This window comes from Culex quinquefasciatus, chromosome 2, assembly GCF_015732765.1.
Source record: "Culex quinquefasciatus strain JHB chromosome 2, VPISU_Cqui_1.0_pri_paternal, whole genome shotgun sequence".
Lineage (NCBI taxonomy): Eukaryota > Metazoa > Arthropoda > Insecta > Diptera > Culicidae > Culex > Culex quinquefasciatus.
The window spans coordinates 106718238-106743725 of record NC_051862.1 but is presented as its reverse complement, the minus strand read 5'-3'; the positions used below and the strand labels follow the sequence as shown (position 1 = coordinate 106743725).

The window sequence follows — 25488 nt, the reverse complement described above, 5'->3', positions numbered from 1 at the left end:
AAAAAAGAAAAAAAATCACTTTAACAACTAATCCTAACTTAAAACTAAAAAAGTAAATTCATTGAAATATTCAAAATCACTAGAACGAGTCAACTACGAACTGAATTTTAAGATGAATGCTCCAAGAGTTCTTACTTGTTCTTGGCGAGTTTTGCAACCACGCAGTGTTGTTGTCATCTCGATGAAAATGTTCAGAAGTTCTTGTGGTGAAAACAGGTCACTACTGCCTTCACCTGTTGATGCTGGTTGGTTTTCCCTCGGTTGCTGACTGAAGCCAGGAGGTGTTGTATTCTCTGCAACTTTTTGCCGCTGATTCAACGGCAATGGCTGCAGATTTGGAACCACTCGAACAGATCCCGCTCCAGGTGACGCCAAAGCAGGAAAATCCACGTCCGTGTAAGTTGGTGGTGTTTTGCGACGATTTGGTTGGTGCCTCGTCGTCGCTTGCTGCCGAATTTTCACAAACTCAGCTCGTTTTGGGCAGCTTCGATTCTTGGTCGAATGGTCGCCGCCGCAATTGAAGCATTTCGCTTCGATGTTCTCGTTGATTGTGTTGCAAGCTTGAGTTTTGTGCTCACCTCCGCAGGTTGCACAACGACTCTTGATGAAACAGTTCCTTCCACCATGTCCAAACTGCAAACAGTTCGAACATTGTGTCACGTCACGGTGCACTGGGCGATAACGTTCCCAAGTCACGATGATGTTGAAAATTGCCCGAACTGCTTTCAGCTCAGACGGCGTTGTCGATCCTCTCTCGAGATGAACCAGGTACAGTTGATCACGATACTTGATGTCCTTGTTGTGTCTCGTCATCTTAAAGACTTCGATCACGTTCAACTTAAGAGTTTTGAGCTCTTCTTTCAGCACACTCACATCCATGTCGTACAGGCCACGGAGGACCTGTTTCATGGGGCGTTTACCTGGATCGTCATGGCTGTAGTATTCAATCTTTGTGTTGTTCAGGAAATCCCGCACATAGTTGTAATCCTTTCTGGTAGGTAGCAGAATTTTGAGTCCATCAGCACACAAGCGAATGGAAGCTCGTAAAGCACCAGATTTGATAAACCCGGTCAGCCACTTTCGCACCGAATCCGATGACGATGTTTTCACAAAAATGGGTGGCAACTTTTCCCGTCGTTCAAATTCTTCCTTCTCGCTCACGTCCACAGGGAGGGTAGCGAACTGGTTTCCAGACAAATTTTGAGCGTCCTTGCTCAATCTGCCAGGCTTTGCAGGTAGCGCTTCGGCATTCTTTAGCTTCTTCAAATCTGCCGATCCTGCTGGTGAGGACCGCCTCTTTTTCTTGCCGTGAGGCATTTTTGCACTTTTTAAGCACTTTTTTGGTTTGTGAGGGACGCACGTCTGACTCGCTTCTCTGCTGATCGCAGACTCTGAGGACCGCCTCTTTTTCTTGCCCTGAGGCATTTTAGCACTTTTTAAGCACTTTTCAGGAGCTAAAATCCAGGAGTGCCTCACTGAATGATGGTCCACAAAGGAATGAGAGAGAGTTGTTCATTTTTGGTAGTTGAGCAACTTTGTCGAAAACAAAAATATTCTATACCTTGTATCTTAGAAAATGAATAGTTTTATCTTGTTTTGCACAACAAAAATCAATCAAATTGTAATGACGTCTGAGACAATAACATAGAACCATTTGGTACCAGCGACTTTCTAGAACATGTCAACTTCCTGAAACTTATCGTTTTTGAGATATATGCAATTCAATATTATTTTTCCCCATACAGAGCTGGCTCTGTTTCCTGCATACAGAGCTTAGCCGACGACACGACAAGCCACTCGCGTCCAAAAAGTGGGCACCAAATCCGCTTACCCCTCCGTTTCCTTTGGAACTGGAAACGTCAAAACGAAAAATTTGAAAAAAATATTGACTTTGGCAACCCTTCTTATTTTGACGTTCAGAAATGTCATTTCGAAATGTCAAATGTTTAAATTGATTGAAAAATCCTGGAATGCGGAATCACGCGGTTCAAACCGTTCTTCCGTGTCCTCGTCGCCGATTCACCACAAGCTGGCCAGTCTTGCGAAAGTTCGCGTCATCAGTTCCGGACCGTACGCTTTCAGTACGGCGTTCGTTCCGACAAAAGGCAGCTTGCACCGAAAAGCGAGGATCGACAAGTTCACACCAAGGAAGCCAGAGTCACGCTGAACAAGGTTCTGATGACGCACGCGACCACGCAGAAGGCAATGAATGAAGTTCTACCAGGCGGATCCCTCGTTTACAAGCTGTCCATCTACGGTGATAACGACGAGCGCATCGGCCAGTTGCATCTCCACACCGTGGTACCCCGGAAGATCATCTTCATCGGGGATACGCTCTTCCTGAACGCTGGTGGTCTCTTTTTCGAGGGAACCACTTAGCTGATGTACGACGCGTTGATCACAAAGCTTTCCGCCCTACCCGACTAAATTGAGGTGTATCGAGGCCACGAGTCGGCGCTAAACAACCTGCGCTTCGCAAGTACCGTCGAGTCGGACAACGTGGACATTACGCAGCTGCTGGGTATCGCGAAGGAGGTGGATTTGGAGAAACAGCGAGCGAGATAGTGTAGGAGAAGTGTACGAATGTTTTCTCAAGGGTTAGCGAGGCTGCTGTGCAGAAATTTATGGGTAAAAGTACCCTGTTGGAGACGAGATCATGGTTTTTGGTCACGAAACAAAGCTTCAGGGGGTTTTACTATTTTAGAAAATGTTGAAGGGGAATGTGGGGCAAGACATGTGCAATAGGGACAATAACTCGTGGGACCATATGCTCCATTATTCTTTATCAGTAATTTTCAACCCTGCAGGTGGATGACATTGAAATTAAACAAATAATCTAAATTCTCCTGTGTGCTAGGTTGTAAGCTTAACCGCGCGTGCTGGGGGGAGGGAGTGGGCACTGATATCAGCTATGAAGCTAGTGGTGCTCAGCTTAACTAATGACGAATTAAACCACCTCGACGACGGTTCCACTGCTCCCAACTCCAGCTGCGACCGCTTGTTCTTGAGTTCGCTGCGGGCGTGTTGGACATAGTCTCATGATTGGGCTCCACCTTGGAAATGTTGTCCGACAGCGTCATATTGACTTTCGCATCCCACAGCAGCATAGTCTTGACCTTTACGCCCAACACTCCCGGGCGCAGCAGGACGTGGTGGGTGTCGACGTACATGTTGCAAGGATATCCGGAATGGATCATCAGTAGTTGATGAACTTCATCGACTTGGCACGCTGACCACGCAGCTTACTGGATACGACCCGGCGAATAGCTCAACGGTGCCGAGGGCGAAACCGAATCTTTTCTGGACGACGGCGGTCAGCTCGCGAATGTGCAGGTGGCCATAATGATGATCTCGGTACGGGTCGGGGTGACGCGAACCTCCACACCGGAGTAGCCATTCGCGACCAGTTGACGAGTCAGGAACTCGTTCAGCTCAGCAAGAAACATGCCAGCTTTTGAAGTTTCGGCCCAACGGTTTATGCCAAACTGTCCAAAGTGTGGGAACGCACTTTCCACTAGCTGCTCCGGGTTCGTCCAGTGGTGGGGTCTGGTCGGCCTTCGACCGGGGAGCGGAAAAAGCGGAGTGCTAACTGCGTTGGTGCCTGTGTTTGCATGGTTGGCATAGGTTTTTGGTGCATCGGATTTTGTCCCAGTCTGACTTGGCTGTGACCGAACAGTTGCATCATTCGTAGATTTTCAGTTTTGGCCCGCACGCATGAATGCCTTGCCTCGGAGGTTCCCCCGCCGGGGGTTCCTCACAAACCCCTATTCGGCGGGAACGGGTTTGAGAGAGGGAGGCGGTCCGAACCGTCTGGAGGAGGTTAGGGCTGGTGGTGCGCTGCCGAAACCGGCATCTGACATTCAGTTGAAGTTATAGGTGGTGTGGGGCACCTAGGCAGTAACAGTTCAAGGAATGATCCTCGGTCGTCGGAACTATCGATTAGTGCACCCGTACAGATCAACATCCTCGCAGATTTTGCATCGGTCGAGTTGTCGTCGTGTCGATCATGGGGCACGGTTCAACTTAGGTGCGATTATCTTCCCTCGGCATTACAATCAAAATGTTGGCTACGACCGGCGTTTGCCGGCGTATAGACTACGGGTGAGACTTACGCTAGAACATGAGACCTACGGAAAAAAGAAATCAGTTCAGCGTGCTCCTATGCGTCAGCGAATCTCAATTCATGCCACCACCCATCTTCCTCCCAATGTTCGATTGATTCGACTCGAGCCCGGCGAAAGGCTCACGCTGCAATCCGTTTGACGCCCCCGAGAACGCGGATGCTGCTGAATCCGTCTTACCACCCGGTCTTCAAAACTACAATAAAAATCAGAAAGTTCTGAGTTGGCTCCCTTTTTCGGCAGAATTCCAGTTCCCGGCAATACCGCAGAATTTGCCAACGAACCTCTCTCTAGCACCGCCAGTTTCGGTAGCGTGCCACGGGCCTGCCTTTGTCGGGTGGTTGGTGCTGTGGTTTTTGAAACGCTGACCAGCTTTACAAAGGTTTTGTAAAGTTTCAGGCTTCCGAGGTGGAGTACTGCCGGATCGAGGCCATGCGTGTTAGCAGGGATTGGGAAACAGCAGAGGATGCGCCTGTTCAGTTGTAGCGCCATCAAGCTGGGACGGGGTACGGTCCACCTCAAGCCGATACTTGTGATGCCAACTGGTGCCATCCTGGTTTTTTGTTCCGGTTCTTCCACTCCCTGGCTCAATAGCGTCGCAGGATGACCGGGACACGCCACTGTGCGGGCCCGGAGCGGCTAGTGGATAATTCGATCCAGCAGTGGGTCATCGCGATGGCCAGAAAAGGTTCCCGAGCTTTGAAATGGTTACGGACAAAATAAAGAGATACGCAAACAAATTTGCAAAAGTAAATATTTACATGTAAGCAGTGTTGCGAATAAAGTAGAATTTGCGGAAAAACCAAGGGGTCTCTCAATTTACCGTGACTTTGACCATTCATGGTCATTTCACGGGATTCACGGCGGGACCACTTTTGATTAAGGTTTTTGCACCGAGTGTCTTGTCGTGTCGTCGGCTTAGCTCTGTTCTACCATACAGAGCAGGTAAGGAGTTTTTATTGAGCCTGTAGAGCTACCTTCGTCATCTTGGATTACACGCTTCTAGGTCACCGTGACCGATTTTGGTGGTCATATTCGGGTTCAGCGACCCCAAATTAGTTAAATTTGATCGGTCACACGCCTGTTACATGTTGTTTAAATATTGTTTGGACGCTATCTTGGATTACACCTGTTGGGGAGCCGGAGTAAAAACCTAGCCTTCGACAGCTCTGGTGGCCCCCAGCATCGACCGGATCGGATTGGGCTGGCTGTTCTGGTCCTGGTTCGTTGGGTAGTCCTCGCGTGTGGTCCTCCGAAGTGTTTCTCGGCAATTTCACAAATAAAACACGCAATTACAAATCAAACACAGAATTTTAATTTATTATTATTATTATTATTATTAATCGTTTATTTGCCAATGAGCCAACGGCTCGTAGTGACTGACTAGTTTGTTTTGTTCTACATTTTGTTTACAAGCATTAAATAAGTGCAAATAAAAACTAACAATTAACAGAGAGACAAAAAACTATAGAAATTTAAGAGAAGAAACTTTTCACAACAGTCTAAAATTGTTCTTCAAATAGTTTGTTTTTTAGTTCTTTTTTGAATTGAGAAGTTGGAAGTCCTTTGATGTCCTCGGGAAGAGCGTTGTACAGCATTGTTGCCTTGTAGAGTGCTGAGTTCTGCCCAAAAGTCGTTGTGTTGATCCGGCTAGCAGTAAGATTTCCCCTTCCTCTGGTGAAGTGCCCGTGTCTGTCCACACCTCGGCCCAGCACAGTGTTGGTATGGATGCCGCCGTGCAGGACCTTGTGTATGTGGTTACATACGACCGCCGAGTACGTGCTACCGACGGTGAGGAGCTGGTTGCGTGTGTGGATGAATGCAGTAGCTGTACGACGACGGTAGCCAAATAGGTTCTTGATCGCCTTGTTCTGTGTAGTTTGTAGTTGACTGACCGTTGAGCTGCCAGCTGCTCCCAAACTGCAATCCCATAGACCATGTGGCTGTGGAACAGTGAGAAGTACAGCATCTTCTTGGTTTGGTCTGGAACCACGGGCGAGATCTTCTTGAAGATCCCGGCAACCTGAGATAACTTGCTGTTCAGCTTCTCGATCTGGTACTCCCATTTCAGGTCACTGTCCAGCCAGACACCCAGGTACTTGAAGTAGTCGACCCGTTCAATGCTTTCATCGCCGTAGCTTAGCGTCCACCGTATCCTACTTGATTCATTGAACAACATGTATTTGGTTTTTTGAATATTTACCGTTAATTTGTGTTCATTCATCCAGCAGTGCAACTGAACTAGGTCCTCATTCATCTTGCCTTGGAGTTCTTCGGTAGTAGTGGCAGCGTACACCAACACAATATCATCGGCGTACATGAAGAGAGTTCCATTGAGCTGCAGGTCCTTCAAGTTGTTTACGTAGCAGTTGAACAGGGTGGGGCCGATGATGCTTCCTTGAACGACACCGTAATCGACGACTTGTAGCTCGCTGTCAACACCATCATCACTCACGTACTGCTGCCGGCTATCCAGAAAACTGGCGAACCATTTGAGAGATTCCCCAATTACTCCGAGCTCACTAAGACGACGTAGTAAAACCCTCTTGTCGCAGGTGTCGAAGGCTTTGCTCAAGTCCAGAAAAACAGCTGATACCTTCTCTTTACGGTCGCAGTGTGTTTGGATTTCCACAACTACATCAAACAAGGCAGTTTGAGTGTTGGATCGTGATCTAAAGCCGTATTGGTGCGGCGACAGCAGTGTGTGTTCTTCTAGATAGTCGATCAGCTGTTTGTTTACTACCTTTTGCAGAACTTTGTCAGTCACACTCGGGATATTGATCGGACGATAGTCGTTGAAGGTTTTAGCAGTGAGTGTCTTGGGGATAGCGACCACCTTGGAGATTTTCAGAGCGCTTGGGACTTGGGACTGTCGGATTGAGGAGTTCACGACGTTGACAATACTATCGACTAGTATGTCTGAACAAGCCTTAAGGACTCCGGGTTGACAACCGTCGTAGCCAGCTGACTTCGTTGCAGTCATGTCAGTGATTGTCCGCAGGACCACCGCCCGGGTCACAGGTGTGATGGTGAATTGGTGGTTTGTTTGTGCATTGAGTGGTCGCAAGGCGGAGTACGGGATGCGTTCAGCCAGGTTCCTACCAGCTGTGGCAAAATAGTTGTTTGCTTCACCAATATAGCGACGCTTGCTATCCGGACTACGTTGCTGGCTGGATAAAGGTTTCCTTGTGTGCTTGTTTTTGCCCAACACATCTTTGATCACATCCCATGTTCCAGTCACATTGTTTTGCTGCCGTGCGAAACTGCTACCGTAGTGCTGCTTCGCCTTTGATCGTTTCAAAGTGGTCACCCTGTTGGCCCAGTGCGTGTATGTGTTTCGGATGACTTCGTTGTGGATGTTCTGCCGGTGTTTCGCATACCAATAATTTTTGGTCCGAATACACTGCTTCATCTCCAGGTCGAACCACGGTTTCGAGTGTGAGCGTTTGTTGTTCCTTACTCTCACACGGCTAGTAGCAGCATCGAGTCCTGAACGTAGTTGTGACAGCAAGGAATTATAGTTGTCTTCTACCGCGAGCAGTTCGTTGGTGTGTGTTGGGTTGTGCAGCAGGAACTCTCGAAACTTGCCAGTGTCGACCTTGAGGTAGTAGGCTTCTGTTGACGGTGATAGCTCAATCGGTCGATCTACTTCGATGAACATTGCGTCGTGATCGAAAAGGTTGTACTGCAGTTGCTGGACGGAGATGAGCAGCTCGCTGTTGTTTGTCAGGACATGGTCCAGACAGGCTTCGTAACGTGTTGGTCGATTGCCGCAGAAGAAGAACCCGTTCGATAGCACGATGTTGGTGTACCTCTGAACGGCATGTGTTGTTGTCAGCAGATCCAGGTTGAAATCTCCGACTACTATGGTTGTGCGGTTACTTCGTGCAGTTAGAAAGGTGTCCAGGAGCTCCATGAAGCTGTCCATCGTGGCGTTCAGCGTATCTGGTGGGCGGTACACAGCCACCAGGACCGTTTTGTCTTGGTCTCCAACCTCGACGGCAACGATGCTGTTGTGTTCGTCGCAGTAGCTGTAGATCATTTCACAGTGTATGCTGTTGTGAATGAAAATAGCTGTTCCACCGCCACGCCGTGTCGACCTTGAAGCAAAGTGGCATTGGTAGTTGCTAAGGGACATGGACTCTTCAGTTTCGGCTTTGGACCAGGTTTCGCTGATCAACAAGGCGTCGATTCGGGAACCAGCTTCGTCGAGGAGAAACTCCAGCTCGGTAAGTTTGTCGTTTAGGCTTCTGGCGTTGAAATAGAACAGCTTAAGACTGTTGTTGTTCTTGAACTCGAGGTGGTTGATTGTGCTGATAGTTGTTGAGCTTGGTTGGAAGGGCAGTTGAAGGTTAGGATCATTTCGTGTATTCATTTAGCGAGGAAGTCGTGGTGATCTCCTTCACCTTAGCCTTTTCTGTTTTCCTAACCAACAATCTGCCATCTTTGAACCAAGCAAATTTGATGTTGTTGCTTCGCCTCAAGTCTCTTGCCAGTTTGAACAGGTACCGATTTCGTTTGGTCAACACCTCGTTGATGTAGATGTTGGCCGGCTTGTCGGTCGCCATGTTCAGGATTGCCGTCGTGAGTTCCTTCTTCTCTCTCTTCTTCTTAAGCATTTCGTCTCTTTTCTCCTTACTGCTAAGTTTGACTTGGATAGGTGGAGGAATTTGCGACTTCTGGGACTGGTATGTTGGAGCCCGGAAGATTTCCTTCACCTGAGACCTGTCCAGAGTGACGCTGATCCCTTGGCAAATCTGGGCGACTATGCCAAAGAGATCTTCTCCTTCGGTAACGGGAACGTTTGAGATCTCCAATGTCTTCCGCAGCGTCTCCTGCTTCAGCTTGTCGATTTCAATCTCGTTCAACTCCAGCTGCCTCCGCATCTCGCAGTTTTCGGAGCGAAGTTGCTGCTGTTCATCCATTAGAGTTTCCGTGGTTGTCCGCAGTTCGTCCAGCGTGTTTTGCATGCCACGGATCTCCGATACGACGTCCTTTTGCCAGCCGATGAGCTGGTCAAGTTTGGACTCGATTCGGGCGATCGTAGCTTCCATAGTGGATGTTGCAGCTCCAGCTTTTACCGTGAGGGGTGTAGACGGTTGTTGGTCAGCCATGTTTATTGTGCTTCTTCTGCTACGGTTTCTGCTTTCCTTGCAGGAGCACAAAACCAGAATTTGTCAGGAACGGTTAGGATTTCCTGATATTCTGCATCGGAAACACTTGTACACGCTTTGTGCCACACTTGTCTACACTTTCCGTCGCACTGTAATGGTTTTCCATGCCGTGAATTGATGTTTTTCTTGCACTTCGTGCACGGTTGAGTGGTTTCAGGCGCCATTACGATTTTTTACTACACAGAATACAATTAGAAAGGACTACATTCATTTAAAATAACGCTAACACACGAAAATTGCCTTATGGGCGCAGAATCGACCGTTTCGATCTGCAGGTACGAGGGTTCTAAAAACTTAAAACTAAATATCGCAGCAGGTCAGCTGCTCCCGTCGTTCGTTGAGGTAGGTCAGGTCATCAACCCGGCCCGGCGGTCATCGACCCCGCAAAAGTGCATCCTGCTGTTGGTGTTGGTCCTATCAGCGATCACGATCGTCCATCTCGCGAGAGGATCACCGTGATCACCAATACCGCGATCAGCTGCTGTAGGTCGCGTGCAGCCATGATAAGAGTGGTCACTCGCGTTGGATAGTCACAGTTGACCCGACAGTAGATGCAGGGTTGTTAATCGTGACCACTCCAACATCTCACCCACCCAAAAATGACCAGTTTCTGAAAAGATACAAAAAAAAACCTCTTCGGGGATGTGGGAATAGGGATAGGAAGTTACACACAAAAAAATATTACGGTAATGACAAAAGTAACTTATTTTTGAATTAAAAAGTTGTTAAAATTTGCTACATCAAAAGTTTTTTTCTTGTTTTGAAAATGAAAACTTTTACTGCTACAGTTTTTGAAAATCTCATTGCTCACTGATTTAAAAGTTTTTACTTTTAATTCGACTGTATAATTTCTTTCATTTTGACGTTCTCGTGTAACCGTGTACGCCTAAGTCGCAAATGTAAACAAATACTTTGGTGGGTCCGGTGGTGCTGGTGAGTCTAGGACGCAGAGCAAAGCCGACCGCGGCAGCAGCCCGGACTCGGACGCGGAAACCTTCGTGAGCCAAACAGCAGCAGCGGAACGCCTTCGAGGGAGGGTGGTGCAGGAGCGGGACGAGGTCGAGTGCTCGAAAAGGACAAGGCCAGCTTCCTGCAGGAACTGCAGCTGTTCCACGGCCGGAATGCGTAAGAAAGAAGCTTGGGTGTTTTGTGATTGATTTTGTTTGTTTTTGTAGGATGAGAGGTAGGAATGTGGATTCACACCGGTTGTATTCGGTGGTGGTGGCCCGGGATTGGTGATTGAAGGTCAATTCCCGCGAGGACTGGGGCGAGATCATCGAGGAGATGGCGCTGCCGAAGCGTTACGTGAACAACGAGATTGCGTTGAAGAAGATTAACTTCCGGTTTTTTGACAAGTACGAGAAAGTTTATTTTCACGGTGAGGAGAAGGATCCGACGAAGAGGAGGACGACGAAAAGCTACATAATCGGAGGTGGTCAGCGCAGATGTTGCACTCGGTGCCGGCGGTTTACAACACCTGTGAGTAATGAGAATGTATGCAGTGGCTAGCCAACTTCACTTACTTTCCATCTCTTTTAGCAACTTCAAGCCCACAAATACTCACGTCGCGACGGTGCAGCTTCAGCCGAATGAATCTGGACAGTGAGCCAAAAAAATCTGTGTCATTCTCGAAGTAAGATTACGTGCTCAAAATCGAACTCCGTTCCGAGGGCCTCATCAACTCCATGTTCCGGATGCGCTTCCAGGATCGGGAACTCCCCGTTCAGGCACTTTACTTTCCAGCCGGGAAACGTCGACCACCCTTCCCGAATCAATGGCCAACTCCTCCAAGACTGTCCTGATTGAGGCCGGAAACGTGACCATCGTGTTACACTGCTGTCGCGCGTCGAAGCCTCCATCCGGAACCGTCCAGCCTGGGGTATTCGGAAGTGAAAGGTGGCGTACCGTATGAAGCAGAAGCTAGTGGAGAAGCGTTAAATACAAAAAAAAAAGTGTTTTCCTAACATACTGTTTAATTATTTTTTTTAATAAATATAAAAAACCAAGCACATTTTTCTTAAATTATCCCTGTAGTGCTAAATGTTGTGGGTCTCGTGGCGCAGGGGTAGCGGCTTCGGCTGCCGATCCCGATGATGCTATGAGACGCGGGTTCGATTCCCGCCTTATCCACTGAGCTTCTATCGGATGGTGAAGTAAAACGTCGGTCCCGGTTTCTCCTGTCTCGTCAGAGGCGCTGGAGCAGAAATCCCACGTTAGAGGAAGGCCATGCCCCGGGGGGCGTAGTGCCAATAGTTTCGTTTTTTTTTTTTGCTAAATGTTGTGTATTCTTGCCATAAAAGGTTTCTTTTCCAATTAAAAGTAAAATACTTTTACCAATACATCGATTTTGTTCCATAAATGCATGGTAGTATCAAAAACTTTCCAACTTTTAAATTGAAAAGTTTGAACTTTCTACGAATATTCACCAACGCGAACTTTTAATCCAACGAACGATCCTTTTAAATTTAGAGTAATTTTTCTTTGTGTGTAGGATTGGGTGTGAAGATCTGTATCCGTTGATTCCATGGCGTCGCTGTATTCCGGAAGTGGCAGTATGCACAGTTTCTCCACCGGACGTTTGAGATAGCCGTCGGCGGTTTTCAGCGTTACTACCCTAACCACTCCGTCTTCGCCTGGGTGTACCTCGAAAATTCTTCCCATCTTCCATCGCATTGGTGGTGAGTTCTCGTCTTTGATGACCACAAGCTTACCGGCCTCGATCTGTATTGGTGGCTTCCAGCGCTTGACCCGTCCCTGTAGCTGGCACAAATTTTCCCTCCGCCATCGAGTCCAGAAATCTTGCAGCATGCGCTGCATCGTCTGGAATTTGTCGAGCCGGTTCATCGGAATTGCTGACAAATCAACATCGGGAACAGCTTGCAGCGATGACTGCACAAGAAAATGTGCCGGTGTTAATGGTTCCAGGTCGTTAGGGTCATCGGACATCGGAGTTAGCGGCCTAGAATTGAGGCAGCCTTCCACCTGGACCAGCAACGTGTTGAGATCTTCTGCGGTAACGGGCGTTTCGCCGATTGTTTTTAATAATAGCTTCTTTGTAGATCGAACCGCGGCCTCCCAGAGGCCTCCGAAGTGTGGTGCGCTGGGTGGATTAAAGTGCCATTTGATTCCTTGGTTTGAACATTCCTTGGAGACGATGTCGCGATGTTTACGGTCCTTGAGCAGCAACAGAAGTTCGGCCATTTTATTACGAGCGCCAACGAAGTTCGTTCCGTTATCGGAATAAATGTCGTCACAGATTCCCCACCTGGCTACGAATCGTCGAAGTGCCTGGATGAAACGCTCTGTGGATAGGTCTGTTACCAATTCCAAATGAACAGCCTTGGTGCTAAAAAGTGCCACGTAAACCTTAACTGCAGGTCGTCTTGGGGCTGGACGCACATAAAGTGGTCCAAAGTAGTCCACACCTGTCCGCGCGAACGGTCGCGATGTGGTAACCCGAGCAGAAGGCAATTCTCCCATGAACTGCTGAACAGTCACGGGTTTCGACCGGAAACACTCCTTGCAGTGATGGATCACCTCTCTGATCACACTTCTGCCCCCAAGTGGCCAAAAGCGTAATCGTACGACTCCCAACACCAGTTGTGGGCCAGCGTGAAGCAATTTCTCGTGGAAATGTCGGAAAAGAAGTCGTGTGAGTTGATGCCTAGCCGGAAGTACGATGGGATGTTTCGTGTCCTCGGATTCCAATGAATGACGTAAGCGTCCTCCCACTCTAATGAGCTGTTCATCGGAAATGTACGGGTTGAACCACCGCAGTGGTGAACTGTTCGCAACTGGTTTTCCCTTGGTTAGTTTGTTCCATTCATCAGCGAAAACTTGCTTCTGAACGAGCCTTATTAATGCGAACTCTGCTTCTTTCAGCTCCGCAACCGTCAACAAGTCCGATTTGAACCGCTTTTCCTTGGGCATGCGAAGTAGATCCTTCAAGCGTAGCCAATACGCCGTACGCCTGACCAGATCGGGATACGAAGAGAAGTGAACCAAACGTTGAACTCAGCCGTAGTTGCTGCAGCTACCGATGCCGCAGTGTTTCTTCGCTCTTCTTCTCCTTCTTCCGTCGTCACGATCTTCGGTTGTGGTTGGCGTTGCTCATTCGTCTTCTTTACCCAGCCTGGCTTCCAGAATGGTACCAAGTCGATGAGATCTGCTGGCATGACTCCACGTGACAGGAAATCTGCGGGATTTTCAACTCTAGGCACGTGTCCCCAGACACAGCCTTCCGTGAGAGCTTGAATCTTGGCCACCCTGTTGGCGACGAAAGTGACCCATGTTGATGGTGGTGATTGTAGCCAGTACAACACGCACATGGCGTCGACCCAGAAAAAGGTTGGAATTTTGATCTTCAGCGATTGCAGTATTTGCACGTAGAGTTCAGCAGACAAAACGCCACCGCGTAGTTCCAATCTTGGCATCGCTTGGCTCTTCAACGGTGCCACCTTGGTTTTGGATGTGAGCAAGTTTACGAATATTCTGCCCTTTGGATCTTCGCTTTTCAAATACGCACCGCTTCCAAAGGCCTTCTCAGATGCGTCAGAAAAGAAGTGCAATTCCATCTTGAACACTTCAGGGCAGATGACGCAACGAGTGATGCGAAGTTCATTGAGCAAAGCGAGCTGTGAATGAAATCTCCTCCAGACCTCACCCACCATTTCAGGTACCGCCTCATCCCAATCCAAACGTTCTCCGTTCGGGTTCAGCAACGTCCACAGAGATTGCATGAAAATCTTGGCCGTTACGATGACCGGTCCTAGCAGTCCAAGAGGGTCAAAAAGAATGGCAATTGTTGACAAAATGAAGCGTTTGGTGAGCTCAGGAACTTTGTCCAAATCGGGAATGTTGAACTGGAACTTTAGCGTGTCCGTTTTCGGCATCCATGTGAGACCAAGAGTTTTCACTCCAGGGTCCGTGTCAAGGTTGATGTCCTCCATGCTAATCGCTAGGTTTTCCTCAGCAATCCCAGCTAGCACTTCCTGTCGATTTGATGCCCATTTCCTAAGCTTGAAACCGCCTCGTAGCATCATCTCGTCTAGCTGCTTCCGAAGTTCGATTGCTGACTGGACGTCCTCAGCTCCGGTGATGACGTCATCCATGTAGGTGTCTTGGTTGACTGCCCGTGCAGCAAGCGGAAATCGAGGTCCATCATCCGTCGCTAGTTGTTTTAGCGTCCTGGTTGCGAGGAATGGAGCGGGCTTGGTGCCGTAAGTGACGGTTTTCAGCTCGTAGATGCCAACTTCCTCGTTCGGAGAAAAACGCCACAGAATGGATTGCAATGGCCGTTCCTCTGGGTGGACCATGATCTGACGGAACTGCCAGCAACACATCGTTCAGCGCGACTCCAGAAGATGTTTTGCAAGAAGCGTCGAAAACAACTCTGCATTTGGTGGTGGTACTGGCCTCCTTGACCACCGGATGGTGCGGTAGAAAACACCGGTTGACCTGGGTTGGAGTTGTTTCTTCGACCTTGGACATGTGACCCAGTTCCAGATATTCGTCCATGAAATCTGTATACTGTTTCCGCAAATTGGCGTCCCTTGCCAGTCTGCGCTCGGTTGCGTGCAACCGTCGCAACGCAATTTCCTTGGATTCGCCCAATCTGGAGATTCCACCTTCGACCTTGGGCATGGAAACGGAATACCGACCGTCGGATAACCGTTGAACCGTGTGTTGGAAGCTCTCTTCGCAGCGCCTTTCAGCGGGAGAGAACGCGTCGTCCAAACCGACGTCTTCAGCCGACCAGAACCGTGCCATCAGAGTTTCCATCTTCTCTGAGGTTGACACGTTGCACTTCACCTGCGTGAAGTTGCATGGAACCGAGAGACCACCGGATACCACCCAGCCGAACACCGACTCGTTCAGCGCTGGTAGATTGTCTCCCAAGGGAATTCTTCGACCAGTTTCAAAGAACTCGAAAAAGCATTCAATGCCAAGGACGATGTCCACCTTCTTGGACTGGAAGAATGCTGGATCTGCCAATTCAATTCCGTCCGGAATCGACCATCCATTTGTTGCGATTGTTGTTGTTGGCAGATTGACCGTAACCTTGGAGAGCACCAAGAAGTTCATGTCTCGCTCGAAGTTGGATAACCGAGACCGCACCGTTGCGTGAATCTTGTGCTTAACCCTTGTGCCAGATTGACCGATTCCTAGCACGGAAATGTCCACCTTTTCTCGCGTGACCTTCATCAGCTGCGCCAGTCGCTCTGATATGAAGTTACTCTCCGACCCCGAGTCGAGGAGTGCGCGAGCAGGGTACCGATTGCCATCGTCGTCCTCGACAATGACCACTGCTGTAGCCAACAGCACTTGGGATGCAGCTTGGGTTGCTGCGCCTGATACGGATGGGTTCGTGGCTGCCATGTTTGCCACGTGGGATGTTGTCGGACCTGGGGTTTCCTTGGAGTTGGAAGGGTTGTTGCTCCCTGCAACCGCGAGTGCCGTCACCGCGTTGTCCCTTTCCGGTTGTTGTTGAAAGCATACCAAAGTATGGTGCCGACCCTTGCAGTTCCTGCAACTGTACTTGGACGTGCAGTTTTTGGCTTGGTGACCAGTTCTGAAGCAGTTGCGACAGAGGGAATGCGTCTTGAGTAATGCGTCCCTCTCCGACACCGCCAACCGTTGGAATGCAGAACACTGGTAGAGTAAGTGGTTGTCCTTACAAGCCACGCACGAGTAGCCAGCATGTTGCACCGTACTGTAGCTAACCTTTTTTGATTTGGATTTGGTAACGTACTGTTGTTGTTGGTGTTGAACAGCCCGACTGTTCACAGTTTTCGGTGGCAAACTCTCCAGAACTCGAATGCGTCGGTTTAGGAAATCGCACAAGTCCTTCAACGTGTCCTTCGTCGTGTCGTTAGCAGATTCCTCCCTTGAATCATCTGCAAAATCACCTAGCGAATCTCTAACCAAATCTTGTGCCGTAGATACTTCCTCCCATGCGCGACGCGTAACAGGATCCAGACGCGTAACGAGTAAATTCACCAGCAGAAGATCCTTGTAGTCAACGGGTGAGACCACCTGATCGAGGGTGTTCAGAACACGCTCGAACTCGTCAACGAGGGAATGCAAATCGGTGGCAGATTCCTCGGCGAGGGTTGGAAGGGTAAACAACGATTGCACCAGTCGCTGCTTAAGTACCTTGTGGTTGTTGTAGTACCTCTGCAAACGATCCCATGCCAGCTTGTAGTTGACCGACGTGGTTGAAAGTCCACTGATGATCCTCTTGGGCTTGTCGTCAAGACAATTCTTTAGGTAGTGGAACTTTTCCACATCCGGTAGGTCTGACTTCCAGTGGATGAGTGAGAGGAACAAGTCACGAAAACTCAGCCACTCGTCGATGTTCCCCTTGAACATAGGAAGCTTGATCTGAGGCAAACGGGCGTGATCAGTCCCCCCAACAATCGTGTCGTTGTGGGTCGGTTCACAAGGAACTTCCTGTCGTTCTTTCAACTTGTCCAGTAGAAGGGATTTTACTCGGTAGTAGCCTTCAGTCAACGTTTCGCGGTCCTTTTTGTAGGTAGGGTCATCCTCAGGGTTGTAGTCTTTGTGAGATTTGATTTCCACCAAGGTAGTGCACAAAACATCCCACAGCTTGTTGAGACTTTCCAAGCGCACACTCACCTGGGAAGCGGTTGTTTCCGCCTTAAATTTATCAGCAAATTTGAAGATGTCATTAAGCGCTGCTTGTAACTCTTGGTATTTAACGGTCAACGCCTTCAGCGTCGGTCCTAATGTAAAGCGAAAAAGTGTGGTGCTGTAGTATTTCGTTTCGTCCTGGCTTCGGCAAGAACATATACTGCTGTAGCAAATTACTTACTTTTAGCAGTAACTGATCGTACCCAAAGCAGTTGGGAGTTCAATCAGAACCGGAAGCACCAGATAACTCGAGACGTCAAACCAAGATGTCCTTAGCGGTCAAGTGGGCAGCTCAAATTGAATGCGTGGGTGTGCGAAGAAGAGGTGGAAAACGGCATGTAGTATCAACGGTGCCTTGGCTTCGGCAAGCCATATACTTTGCTAGTGTATCTCACCTGGAGAAACAGCAGCAGCGACCAAAAACAACGTGAACCAGATCAGATCGTAAATCAATCAGCGAATGGGATGACCTCAGGGATGCGTGGTGTAAGCGAAGAGGATACAAACTCGATTTAAAAATGGTGTATTTCTGTCGTCTTAGCTTCGGCAATATACTATTCTTTAGCACTCACCGGTAGAAACGAACAGTTGCGCAGCCTCTTCAGTCCACGTGGCGATCCGTCTTGGCACGTGTCAGACACGTTGATGTCGTCCTTCTCGGGTGGTCTGAACGGTAGCAAACGGTTGTGGTCACCGTTAGATGTCCTCTTGGAGTCGTGCAGATCGTCGTGTAGATCTCCAGCGACCTCGGAGTCGCCGCGTTTCGGCTTGGAGTCGTGCAGATAGTCAGCGACCTCCACGTGGTCACAGCACGTGCAATCACCGGCGTCCAGCCGGTTCGGGCGTAGTAAAGAGTTGTGTGGTCGAAAAATGGTGTTAGTTTCACGGTAGCGACTCGCTTCGGCTGACATACACTGTGCTTAGAATATTTTACCTGGGCAAAGGTGTCCTTTCTGGAACAGTGTGTCAACGCAGCAGTCGGATGGCTCCGGCAGCAACGCAGCAATCGGATGGTCCAGGAAATGGCTGACCGGATGTCCCAGAAAATGGCTGACCGTGACCGGAGACGCGCTCTCGCCGCGCAGCGCGTAGCAGATGGCTCGCTCGATCCAATGGGACGCACACAGCGGTTCGCTCCAGCGGAATGTACAGCGTAGATGTGGATGGGAGGTGTGTCAGTACCGGGAATGTCTGACCGCTTCGGCGGACATATACGTAGTGGTTCCACTTACCAAACGCAACACGTTGGCGCGTAGATGTCCAAGCGCGAAGTTCGTTGTCCGGGTTGAGGGTACAATGTCCTATTGTCCCAGGGATGAATGGGCAAACCGTTGGCGCGCTTTGAATGTTCCCAGCAGCGATGGCGAACCGTGCCACGCCGCAGTCCAATGGCGACGAACCTCGTCCACAAACGGCAATGTAGCGTCCAACCGTCCTTCCTCCCGCGAACCAGGATCCATCCGATCCGGTTCGAAGGACCAGAATGTTGGGGAGCCGGAGTAAAAACCTAGCCTTCGACAGCTCTGGTGGCCCCCAGCATCGACCGGATCGGATTGGGCTGGCTGTTCTGGTCCTGGTTCGTTGGGTAGTCCTCGCGTGTGGTCCTCCGAAGTGTTTCTCGGCAATTTCACAAATAAAACACGCAATTACAAATCAAACACAGAATTTTAATTTAACCACATTTTACTACACAGAATACAATTAGAAAGGACTACATTCATTTAAAATAACGCTAACACACGAAAATTGCCTTATGGGCGCAGAATCGACCGTTTCGATCTGCAGGTACGAGGGTTCTAAAAACTTAAAACTAAATATCGCAGCAGGTCAGCTGCTCCCGTCGTTCGTTGAGGTAGGTCAGGTCATCAACCCGGCCCGGCGGTCATCGACCCCGCAAAAGTGCATCCTACTGTTGGTGTTGGTCCTATCAGCGATCACGATCGTCCATCTCGCTAGAGGATCACCGTGATCACCAATACCGCGATCAGCTGCTGTAGGTCGCGTGCAGCCATGATAAGAGTGGTCACTCGCGTTGGATAGTCACAGTTGACCCGACAGTGGTGACCCGACAGTAGATGCAGGGTTGTTAATCGTGACCACTCCAACAACACCATTACACGCTCCTAGGTCACCGTGACCGATTTCTGTGGTCATATTCGAGTTCAGGGCCCCCAAATTAGTTACAATTGATTAATCAATATAATTTCTTATTTGGATATTGTGATTCTTCCGCATAGCAACCACATTGGTCGCCATCTTGAATATCTCGCTTGCCTTAAGGAATCCGGCTAGGTGACCGCGATATTCGGACTCAGGAAGGTCGATTTAGTCTAAAACCATCAAAACCTGGCCTGCCCATGATTTGCCAATCGACACACCATTTTTGGCTTTGTGCCTTGACGATTGTGTTTACAATTGTGGTCAACAAAATAAGCAGCTAAGGGCATCTCCAGCGCTGGAGTGCAAATCAAATTTGCACCCGGCTCATGAATACCGAGCCACGTAGCCTAGTGGTAACGCTTCCGCCTCGTAAGCGGTAGATCGGGGTTCAAATCCCGGCTCGGACCAACACAACTGGTGATCTTTTCCCTTCTGGATTCGATTGCTTAGTAAAGGGAAGGTAGTGTATCGTCACAAACTGGACCTTATCACGACACCTTAGGGAGGCGACCTATGGAATGTTAACATTAACCTAAACATGTTAACATTAGTTGAGTGAAAAACTGCCACTGAATCCGCTTTGTAAATGCCGGCCCCGATACTCTTCACGGGTGTTCCCCTCAGGAACTGGGAAAGATTTACTTCATGAATACCGAGATCAAATTTGCCACCTTGAAAAAACTCCGTCATCCCCACCGCTAGCGTAGCAAATTTGCCACCGAAATAAGCCCAGCGGGGGGCAAATATGGGTTTTTATCATTTTTTGCTCTCGTTTACCTTCAAAATCAATAATTATGTGTTGATTCATGCCTAGAAATGCTAAAAGTTTATTAAACTTTTTAATCCTATTGAAAATTTCGAAAATTCAAAAATTTAAAAATTCAAAAATTCAAGAATTCAAAAATTTAAAAATTCAAAAATTTTATTTTTATTTTTTTTTATTATTTTTCTATTTTATTTATTTTTTTTTATTTTAATACTTTTTTACAAAATTTTAATTTAAAAAATATTTTTTTTATAATTTTAGGCCGTTGCAAATATTTTTCAAAATGTATGTCGCCCCCGCCCCACTTTAAAATCGGTTCGAAAAATCATGGGGCAAAAACCATATTTTTTCAAAAAGCTTCCAAATTTTAAAGGAAATATAAGTCCATCCAACTGAAAACAATTAGAAATGCATTTTCCTGCGTTTAAAATCATATTTAGCATGTATGGGCTCGGTCATAAATATTTTCAATTTTTGTGGAATTCCAATGTACAGCACCGAAAAAAAAATTTTTTCGGCCAAAAAAAAATCTCTTCAATAATTGGATATTTTGAAACTAATGATTGCAAAACAACTGGGCCGGTTTGAAATGCATTTTAAAACACTTTTTTCATTCATTCAAATATTTGCTACGGCCCTACGGCCTTAATTTTTTTAAAATCTTTTTATTTAAAAAAAAAAATAATTTTTGAAATTTTTTAATTTTTTTTTCATTTTTTTTTATTTATTTTTATTTTTTTTTAAATTTTTAGTTTTTAATTTTTTAAATTTTTTCATTTTTTTTTAATTATTTTTTTTTAATTTTTTAAATTTTTTTAATTTTTTAAACTTTCTAATTTTTTTAATTTTTTGAATTTTTTTTAATTTTTTGAATTTTTTAAATTTTTAAAATTTTTAAAATTTTTTTAATTTTTAAATTTTTTTTAATTTTTAAATTTTTTAAATTTTTAAATTTTTAAATTTTTAAATTTTTAAATTTTTAAATTTTTAAATTTTTAAATTTTTAAATTTTTAAATTTTTAAATTTTTAAATTTTTAAATTTTTAATTTTTTAAATTTTTAAATTTTTAAATTTTTAAATTTTTAAATTTTTAAATTTTTAAATTTTTAAATTTTTAAATTTTTAAATTTTTAAATTTTTAAATTTTTAAATTTTTAAATTTTTAAATTTTTAAATTTTTAAATTTTTAAATTTTTAAATTTTTAAATTTTTAAATTTTTAAATTTTTAAATTTTTAAATTTTTAAATTTTTAAATTTTTAAATTTTTAAATTTTTAAATTTTTAAATTTTTAAATTTTTAAATTTTTAAATTTTTAAATTTTTAAATTTTTAAATTTTTAAATTTTTAAATTTTTAAATTTTTAAATTTTTAAATTTTTAAATTTTTAAATTTTTAAATTTTTAAATTTTTAAATTTTTAAATTTTTAAATTTTTAATTTTTTAAATTTTTAAATTTTTAAATTTTTAAATTTTTAAATTTTTAAATTTTTAAATTTTTAAATTTTTAAATTTTTAAATTTTTAAATTTTTAAATTTTAAAATTTTTAAAATTTTAAAAATTTTAAATTTTAAATTTTTAAATTTTTAAATTTTTAAATTTTTAAATTTTTAAAATTTTTAAATTTTAAATTTTTAAATTTTTAAATTTTTAAATTTTTAAATTTTTAAATTTTTAAATTTTTAAATTTTTAAATTTTTAAATTTTTAAATTTTTAAATTTTTAAATTTTTAAATTTTTAAATTTTTAAATTTTTAAATTTTTAAATTTTTAAATTTTTAAATTTTTAAATTTTTAAATTTTTAATTTTTAAATTTTTAAATTTTTAAATTTTTAAATTTTTAAATTTTTAAATTTTTAAATTTTTAAATTTTTAAATTTTTAAATTTTTAAATTTTTAAATTTTTAAATTTTTAAATTTTTAAATTTTTAAATTTTTAAATTTTTAAATTTTTAAATTTTTAAATTTTTAAATTTTTAAATTTTTAAATTTTTAAATTTTTAAATTTTTAAATTTTTAAATTTTTAAATTTTTAAATTTTTAAATTTTTAAATTTTTAAATTTTTAAATTTTTAAATTTTTTAATTTTTTAAATTTTTTAAATTTTTTAAATTTTTTAAATTTTTTAAATTTTTTAAATTTTTTAAATTTTTTAAATTTTTTAAATTTTTTAAATTTTTTAAATTTTTTAAATTTTTTAAATTTTTTAATTTTTTAAATATTTTCCGTGCTTGATTTGATTTTTCCGTGCATAATTCCATTTGATGCGGTAGCAAAAATCAAACCATCCACATTAACGACCCCCGGGTCTTTTGTGGTCTCTATTGCAAGTTTCTGCTCGAACCTAGGAGTCCAAAGGCTTGAATGGGGAGAGCACCCAAACCTCTTTCTACTCCAAGGAACCTTCCACCCCAGTGTTTGGAACTGACGACCTTTGGATTGCGAGTCCAACCACCGCCAGCGATTCCACCGGAGTAGGCTTGGTTTGGTGTGTTGTTTGTACTTATGGCAGGGAGAGGACTCCCATACCTGGAATGACTTAACGGCCTAACAACAACCAAGGCCGGGACCGACGTTTTACTTCATCATCCGATAGAAGGTTGGAGCAGATGGGAATCGATGCGGATGCGGTAGCAAACAGGCTGAATACCGGGTAGCAAAGTGAAATCCTGTAGAACTGAGAGCAAATTTGCTACCGCGACAGGTACCGCGATGGGGTTGACGTCGGGTGCAAATTAGCTTTGCTTCGATGTTTGCACCCAGCGCTGGAGATGCACTAAGCAGCGAGTAAATCAACAGCAGTAGCAGCAAGTGGATTGGGCGGGGAAGGCGAACAAGCACCCAGTCACGATGTTCTAGCAGGATTCTGGCAGAGTTCTTACAGAGCTGGATATTCTTACAGTATTCTAGCAAAAATGTTCCACTGTTCTAGCAGGATTCTGGCAGAACCAGCTCTGCTAGAATATTTCGTGACTGGGCAGCAGAAAAGGCATCTTTATTGTTGTCGTTTGAATGTATAGCTTGGCGTATGTTTGTATGTATGGCTTGCGATTGCGGTTTTTAGGAGCTTTACACTACCGCAAACAAACAAACAAACTCACACTTTTTCGTGTTTGACAGTTTGCCAAACACTGTGCTAGCGTGAATTTTCCTAAGCTCAGTTCTCACTTTCCAACACACAAACGCACTTAACTCCATCAACCATAAATATACGGCAGCGTAGGCGTTGGCGGCGGAATCGGTCGAATCACAACAGTTTATTCAAAATGCAGTGTTGGCAGACTATTTGTTTGTTTACCTTTTTGGACTGCTCGAATCAATAAAAACAAACATTTCAACAGTTCGACCGAGAGTTCGACCGAATATTGAATGGCAACTCTGACGACATGAATGCAAATTTTTATTCGCACACAATCGCCAGCACGATGAGCGCGATCTGGCGAGATTTGGACGATGAATAAGCGGACATTTGAAGTAGAGAAATTCGAATTAACGAACCCGCTCTGTATTTGAAATGTTAACGTCGAAATATCCTTACCTGACAAATCCCTTTGACAGCAGCCAATCTACTTTTGCCAACAATGTTTCCTTCTTCGTCGTGAATATGAATTCCATAAAGAATTTCATTTTGTCGCATTAGTGGAATATTTATACAGTTCGCCACTGCCACCGCAACAAAAGGAACATATCGCTGAAAAAACGGGCTGGCTGTTTTGGTCAAATATTTTTTGTATCCTACCGCTGCTACAAGAGCTGCACTTGTAGCTGATACGTAGGATATGAATAATTGGGTTGTAGACAATGACGAATTTGCATTTCGATTGGTGTAGTTGACTAATGCGTTGAAGGACTGATTAACCCATTGCCAAAAGATTACAGCAGTATTTGATCTGAAACACAAACATAATCAATCTTTTACAACGTGGAAGTAGCTGTAAGTTATTTTTAAATAAAAACATCAGTTGCAAAGTAACCGCCGACCTTACAAGTCGCATTCTCAACGCCAGTCCGGAGTTTGTTTGCGCGTCGCCGCTTTTTTAAAACGTGCACCATAGACAAAAACAGTGTGGTTCTGGATTTTTGTCAACTCCAAAACCAACCAAGCCCAAAGCTTGTAAAAATATTTCTCGCAGAACTTCAAGTAAACCAAGAAAACTTGCGACCATTGCAATTATGTAATAGAAGAAGAATAGCCGTGTTGCAGTTCGCCGACTCAGCAACGGCCTCGTCCATCATCGACAAACCTCTGGTATATCAGGGTTGCAAAATCCCGATTTACCCGGACAACAACGCTACGGAAGTTCGTGTGCTTGACCTACCTCTAGGCATAAGCAATGATGACGTAGTCAAAGTGATGAGTAAATACGGCGAAATTTTGACCATCACCAACGACCGCTGGATTAACTTCTTCCCAGGAATTCCAAATGGAGTTCGGACCCTGCGGATGTTGCTGAAACAGCCAACGCCGAAATCAATCACTATAAACAATGCTGCTGCAGCAGTGACGATTATAGGCAAAAAATCGCTTTGCAAACTCAAAGCAAAGAACAAAAAATGTGCGGATTCGAGTAAAAAGGTGAACCAAAAAGTCAAAGTAGTTATGTCACAGACATAACCGGAATGGCGTAGACTTACGTAAAGTTTAGGTATGTGGACATGTGGGTTTTCCATATATTAATTTGAAGAATTAGCTATATATATTGGAAGGAACACCCATTCGAACGGCAAAGAGAGGAAAGAAAGAGACGAAGGAATTTTAGCGAGCCGAATGGGGGGAAAGGGAGAGGGAGCATAGGGGTTGGGGGCGAGAGCAGCCTCAGAAAGCTGTGCAATCCGTCGCCCCCGAAGACCAAAATTTGTTCCTGAAATTTAAATTCAAATTAGCTCGCTGCCTCGTCCCGGGTGGGACGAGGGCAACTCTTTCAACACTAGAATTTGATGAGACGTAAATCTTTCAGAAGCGCTCGCCGCGAATGCGACGAGCTAGTTGGATGTCCCGATTGTTTAACAACCAAGGCTTGACCCACGAGAGGCTTTTCGGCGGAAGGCAGCAGGCGCGCGCCTCATCTTGTTGATGCCTCGTCCCGGGTGGGACGAGGATGGGGATTGAAGCACCTCGAACCACAGCAACCACGAAAGATCCTAACGGTCCGGCCATCGAGAGGCAACTGGCTGACGGTGACGACGAGAAGGCGATGCGCACTTCTTTTCCAGTTCTGGTCCCTCTCTCCTGCTGCTGCTGCTCTGGTCTCTCTCCTGCTGCTGCTGCTCTGGGCTGAGCTTTCCTGCTGCTGCTGCTGCTGCTGCCGGTCCGACGTCTGAGACGTGAATGATGGAATGGGCTCTGGCGCACGTTCTTATGTATGATTTCGGCCCGCTACTTCCCTCCTTTTTCGCGACCGACACTCGGTCGCGTTGCTCAGATGATTTTCCCTCAAAATAGGTACTTGACATTCCCGTCCGTGAGTGGGAAGCGCTCATTTTGCTTGCAAAATCTCTGCATTTTGAAAACATTTTAAAACATTCAATTGTTTCAATAGTTAAACTATTTTGCCAACATTGAAAGTTTTATAGCAAATTGCTGAATAATTTTCGAATCGAATGGCACATAA

At 45.0% G+C, this 25488-nt stretch overlaps 1 protein-coding gene and 1 pseudogene across 2 annotated transcripts in view; both read right to left on the bottom strand.

Annotated features, from left to right (window-relative positions):
• The window catches only part of LOC119767372 (sideroflexin-2), a 200272-nt gene that overhangs the window by 48374 nt on the left and 126410 nt on the right, over nucleotides 1-25488 (bottom strand). For both annotated transcript variants that reach the window (XM_038255842.1, XM_038255843.1), the window contains exon 4: nucleotides 23415-23766. In XM_038255842.1, the coding sequence (XP_038111770.1) occupies nucleotides 23415-23766 (352 nt within the window). The remainder of the gene's footprint in view (nucleotides 1-23414; nucleotides 23767-25488) is intronic.
• LOC119767371 lies at nucleotides 1566-8566 on the bottom strand (annotated as a pseudogene).